This window comes from Atta colombica, unplaced genomic scaffold (genome assembly GCF_001594045.1).
Source record: "Atta colombica isolate Treedump-2 unplaced genomic scaffold, Acol1.0 scaffold153, whole genome shotgun sequence".
Classification (NCBI taxonomy): domain Eukaryota; kingdom Metazoa; phylum Arthropoda; class Insecta; order Hymenoptera; family Formicidae; genus Atta; species Atta colombica.
The window spans coordinates 434226-440300 of record NW_017259243.1 but is presented as its reverse complement, the minus strand read 5'-3'; the positions used below and the strand labels follow the sequence as shown (position 1 = coordinate 440300).

Genomic DNA, 6075 nt, shown 5'->3' with positions numbered 1-6075 from the left:
ATATATACGTTTCAAGAGAAATATAATCTGAAACTAACTGTTTATAATTATGATTAATTCTTACAAAACAGAATGCTAATTTTTTAATTAGCTTGACTATTCAAATAATCCTATATTCTTCTGATTACAGAAAAATGTAAAATGTTTCCTAAGATTTTTATTCAATGAGTTATTTGAATATTTGATTATATGTATTCTTAATTACAAATGCTTACACGTTTTAATCATGTATTAATATATTGGGTTTTTTAAATTTAGTGTCCGCCTTGTAAAGCATTTACCCCACAGCTCGTGGATACGTACCAACGAATTCAAGAGAGAGGCCATGATTTTGAAGTAATTTTCGTGAGTTCGGACAGGTAGGCTTTTATAATACACTCTTTAAATTATTGCATTTCATTCCGAGATATTTCCTCTCATTTAATGGATATTTTTTCTATGTATTGTTACATTTGTTCTTTTACATTGTTTCTTTTTAATTTCATCGTATATTTTTGTTTGTAAAAGATTTCAATGTATTTTTATTCTAGGAGTGAGGATTCCTACAATGCATACACGGAAACAATGCCTTGGTTGAGGATACCTTTTAATCAAGAAGAAAGACGTCGAAAATTGGCAAGAGCTTTCGACGTTCAGGCAATACCTACTCTGGTCATTCTAGATCCTCGCGACAATATAATTACTCTGGATGGGCGCGCCGAGTTAATTGAGGATCCAGAGGGACTGGTAATTTGAAAAAAAAAATTAAAAAATTAATTATAAAAGATAATAAAAAAATAAGAATAAAATAAATTATAAAAGTAAATATCTATAAAAGTCTATGAAACTTTGAGGTTTTTATTACAGAATAATTTTGTTAATGTGAAAATGTAAAAAAACTATTTACATTTTCAGAATTTTCCTTGGAGCAGTAGATTAGTGAATATTTTAACAGAAAAGTATGCTACGTCGTTACACGATGCTCCAGCTATTATCTTATTTGTCGGTAAGATGATATAAATAAAATATGTAAATATATAATTATAAATATATATATGTGTGTGTGTGTGTGTGTGTGTGTGTGTAAATATATATAATTTTTTATATAAGAATTAGAGAGTGAGAATCAGAATAAAATATACTAAGTTATAAAGATTATGCGTTTCACGAGTTTCCTCCGTGTCTAGATCCATTCTTGGAATACCAAGTTTTATGAATCTCGCAGTCCACTTTATCAAGGCGAGGAGCAGTCTGATGCTGAGTACCTCCTCGTCTTTCGGGGAAAACCCGCGAAACGCATACTCTTTATATAGAAAGCATCTGTGGAAGCCTCAAGAATATTATATAAATTGTTTAATGCTCTTCTGTTTTACAGAGGGAGAAGATTGTGAGATTCAATTTGGAGAAAGCGTATTACTACCAGCTGCACAAGCGTATAGAAGAGATCAACCCGATTATGATCTAAATTATGATGATCCTGATGACGATTCTTTGCAGTTTTACATAGCTTTAGACGTAAGTATACATACATATAGAATACCTATAGAAGAATATCTATAGACATAAGACGAGACATATAAATTAAAAAAATAGATATTGTAATGTAATAATTAATTAATATAATTTTTATATGATTTTGTGTGTGTATATGTGTGTGTGTGTGTGTGTGTGTGTATGCGAATTTTTCAAATATTTTATGAGAATAAAAGTTTTATAATTACAAAATGTAAATATACTAAAACTGCAAATATTTCTTAAATAAATGAAATATTTTTTAATTAATCACATTTAATAGTAAAGTGATATGATTATAATTTAATGCTTTTTCAGTGTGAAACATCGGATATTCTTCGTGAATTCATTGGTTTGGATGATGCAGTACCTCTTTTAACCGCTATTGACATTCCGCGAGGGTTGTATGTCGTAATGGAATATGGTGCCGAGATTACCGTGGACTCTGTACAACAGTTCATTGATAGATTTCTCAATAACAAACTGCCGATAAATAAAATAGCGGCAGTGCATAAAACATCAAAAATAAACGAACATATGCCGGCCTAAAGTCATATAAAACATTAATTAGGTACACACAAAATTTATACTTGACAAATTTTATAAGAATTGTTCAAACAAAAAATGTCCCTCTCTTTCTTTTTTATTCCTGTCTCTGTGATATCATCGTTCTTTACATATAGAAAGATTCGTATATATAGGCTGTACTTGAGCTGCGTTCGGAACGATATCTGTATATCATTTTATCCTGTTAACTGAATATTAACCAAAGATAAAGAATATTACGTGTGGAAAAAAGTTCGTGGCGTTTTTTTAATGCCTCTAATGGGAAAAACGTCACGAACTTTTTCCCACACCTAATAGGTGCACCCAGGTAAAATTTCCTAACGCAGCCTTGTTCTTATATGATTCTTCGTGGAAACAAAAGAATATGTATTATATCAGTCAAAACTAAGTCGATCAAATTGTATTTTTAATTAAATGCACACGGATACGTTAATATATTATAAATTACTAAATAAATCGGATAAGCGCACTGGAAGTTCTTGTATTTATGAGATAGCCTATTCATTGTTAGCTTATATATGAGCAACATCATTGTCGGTATTTACATATTTGACACAATATTTGTATAATTACATTATCTTGTATAAATTTAACATGTAGGTAATGATGAGCATCATATCAATTGTCCGATGTAGCAAATGACTTTATTTATATCTTTCGTTTTTTCCAGTTTCTTTGTCAAGTTCTTTTTTTTATAAAAGTATCAGTTTCTTAAATTACTAATGCAAATATTGTTGAAATCTTTTTTACTTGTATCCTAGCATTTTTTATACATTATACTCACATGATGTTATTAAATCACATATCAGTCCTAATTTATATATTAAATATTTTACAATTATAAAGCTACTACCGTCGCTGGTTAAAAAATGTACAATAAATTTGCGTTATTAAAAAAAAAGGCACCATATGAGCAATAAAGTGCATCGAATTGTTTTATAGTCGTGTTAGTTAAAATTTGATTAAAGTGTGATTGTCGTATTGTCCGTCTCTGATAATTATACATCTATGATAATTATTACGCAAGAAGTGCTGCTAAAGCGTCGAGAAACTTGGGTCTTTCCTCGATTTTCAGTCTTATTACTGTAAAAAGGAAAAATATTCACTATAATAAATTTCATTCTGACTTATGCTTATAAAATTCCATTTCATACTTACTTGTACTATCAAAGTAGTCTGCCACAATGTAACAATTTTTATTTTTTGCAGTTTGCTCGAATGCTTTCCCAAATAAACTGTAACAAAAAAAAAATCATGGTTAAATAATATAAATCTTTTGTTTACACTTATAAATATTACCTTCTGGGTTGATCTTCACAAACTGGCGGTATACCAACAAGAAGGCAGGATCCTTCCTCTGCATCAAATATCGCAGAGGCCACAAGAGGCCACTCAGAAGCACGTCTATTTCTTGAAGAATTTACATATGCTTTGAGAGCAAACTGGGCCAGCATAATCAAAGGATGAGGATGTGCAAATAAATAATTATCTACATTCCCATCCGGTACATTAATATATAAAAAGGAACCAAAATTCTTTATTTGTTTAGCTTCTAATATATTCTGTGCAGTTTTAAAGATGTTATGAAGCATAAATTTTGCTTTTTCAATGCCACTTTCTAGAACATCCTTTTTTGTACGTGATAAACAGTCCAATGCATCTAAGAAACAACGTTGTGGTTGTCTGTCCTTTGTCTGTAAAAGTATGGTGATATATATAGTAAAAAAGTATTATAACATACCATATTTAATGATTGCTGATTTACCGTCGAATCCAGCAAAGCCAACATAGCATATACCATATCTGATGCACAATATTTAAAACGATAACCATATTGGAGAGTAAAACTAGTGCCAATGATGCTATTGACATTATATTTGCCCGCTAATTTTTCAACCATCTGCTTAAATTCTTGTCTAAAAGTAAGATCCATTGCACGAAATAATTGTCTGGATTGCACCAGAGGTAATCCCATTTCAGCTAAAACTTCCTTCAAACGCTGTTCCCCTCTAATAGACCATAAACGTAATGACACTGCAGTTGGCATTGAATATTTTAAGCTGGCTTCAACAGTCCAGTGACGATATAATGCTAATTGCAGACTATTTGTTATCATTAAGAAATTAATATAGCATATTCGTCAAATTCAATTATTCAGTAAAAAATGAATTATATATATATATATAAAAGGATACTCTTTATCATAAGTAACCTTAACAATACTCTGTTGCTGCTGTTGCTTGTCAATGTCAACTCCTTGTCTATGTGTTAATCTTGAAACATGTGCCTGAAGAGAACCTTCCTCAAGAACGGTTATTCGTGACTCCACCTTGCTGAGAATAGATTGTTCTGTGGAACCAATTATGGCCCACCATGCCATATCTAAATTATCCTTTGACATATTCCAAGCCATTTCAAATACCACTATTGCGCTCTATAATAAAACAAAATAAGTTTTTGAAATAGAATTTTATTATATATTGTTATCAAGATCATAAATTATATGCATACTGATTTGCCATAGTAACTGTATTGTGAATAATTAAAAAGAATTGTTTCTCGATTTTCAACCCATTTTCTTCGTTCGCTTCGCTTTAATATATCTTCTTCATTCAACCTTCGCCTTTTACTTTGCCTGCCTTCAGTTTCATCGTCTGATTCCTCATTTGTCTCCTCTTCATCTGACTGAATATGATTGAACAGAATTATAGAAAACAGAAAAAGAGAATTAGACTAAATGAAACAATTTGTTACATACACTATCATCTCGATAAATATCATTATATTCTGGAATCTCATTGTCTTCGTCGGGTTTACCAAGAATACGTATTTGACTTTCTGAATATATATTAGTTAAATCATAAGGTCTATGACTGTCGAGAATAAAAAATACCACAGATTCGTTTGGTCGAAGTAATTCCACTAAATCTAGAGTACCACCACAATTTATCATAACAACATTTTTTATCTGAAATTTTTCTTAAATTAATTATTTTTGTCAATATGATAATGACCAGATAGATAATCATTTTCCTTTATTACCTCTTCACAATTTTCATCAAAAGCATTTATCATATCCTGAATACCTCGAACAGGTACAAGAGTATATATTATGTGATCATTTTTGAAAAGTTGTTGCAATATTCTACAGGCACAGATTGCATCAACATCAAAATTCACTAAAAGTAAACACCTCTGCAAAGGAAAAAATTAGAGATTTCTATAACACACAGAATTATTTAAATAATATTTGAATATTAATATTTTTAAATCACAAAAATGTGAATATTAATTTAACAGAGAATTATTTATTATAAAACATACAACATTAAATATACTATTTACATCATTTATTATTAATAAAAAATGAAGAAATCAAATAAAGTAATTTTCTGATTATTAAACAAAAATATAAGTTTTATATAAATTTAATACATAATATAAATTTAACAAAAATATAAATTTAACAAAAATATAAATTTAACAAAAAATTATTTGTCATAAAGTGTACAAAAACAGATGTATTGTTTGCATCATTATTAATAAAAAAATAAAAGAATCATACATGCAAGGTTAGGTAGTGCTAAATTAAAAAATTAAAAGTTGAGTTAATTAACTTAGTTACATTTTTAATTCTTAATTTCTTAATTTTTTAACTTTTTAATTTTGTTACATTTTATCGGTAACTATTAATTTTTAATTTGACTTTTTTGAAGTTAACCTTCAGACACATTGCGAGATAATGAGTATCATTTAGTAATTTTGTCTTTTATATTGTATTTTCATTAGTTATAACAAAGTTATTTTTTAATGAACATGCTGTATGAAAACAATAAGAAAAATATAAAACAGTCGAATTTTATCTTTTTTTGGATTGTTTGTTCAATCAAATTTAACTTTTAACTTTTCAGTTACTTTTTTTTATTAACTTCTAATTCAATTGATTTCATTATAGATTATAACTTGTATCTTAATTAAATTAAATTTTCAAGGCTGTTCTTTAATTTAACTTGGTTA

The 6075-nt window shown here is 28.7% G+C and overlaps 2 protein-coding genes across 2 annotated transcripts in view; one reads left to right on the top strand and one right to left on the bottom strand.

Moving 5' to 3' along the window:
* The window catches only part of LOC108685457 (nucleoredoxin-like), a 14316-nt gene extending 12256 nt beyond the window's left edge, over window positions 1–2060 (top strand). Inside the window, exons 3-7 of the mRNA XM_018190243.1 lie at window positions 259–359; window positions 531–726; window positions 895–985; window positions 1355–1494; window positions 1810–2060. Of these exons, the coding sequence (XP_018045732.1) occupies window positions 259–359; window positions 531–726; window positions 895–985; window positions 1355–1494; window positions 1810–2040 (759 nt within the window). The 3' untranslated portion in view covers window positions 2041–2060. The remainder of the gene's footprint in view (window positions 1–258; window positions 360–530; window positions 727–894; window positions 986–1354; window positions 1495–1809) is intronic.
* Window positions 2061–2528: 468 nt separating this feature from the next.
* Window positions 2529–6075, bottom strand: part of LOC108685428 (cell division control protein 45 homolog) — a 4612-nt gene continuing 1065 nt past the window's right edge. Inside the window, exons 2-9 of the mRNA XM_018190206.1 lie at window positions 5101–5253; window positions 4817–5026; window positions 4570–4743; window positions 4254–4492; window positions 3824–4160; window positions 3358–3752; window positions 3217–3293; window positions 2529–3141 (exon numbers count right to left, since the gene is read on the bottom strand). Coding sequence (XP_018045695.1) covers window positions 3077–3141; window positions 3217–3293; window positions 3358–3752; window positions 3824–4160; window positions 4254–4492; window positions 4570–4743; window positions 4817–5026; window positions 5101–5253 — 1650 coding nt within the window. The 3' untranslated portion in view covers window positions 2529–3076. The remainder of the gene's footprint in view (window positions 3142–3216; window positions 3294–3357; window positions 3753–3823; window positions 4161–4253; window positions 4493–4569; window positions 4744–4816; window positions 5027–5100; window positions 5254–6075) is intronic.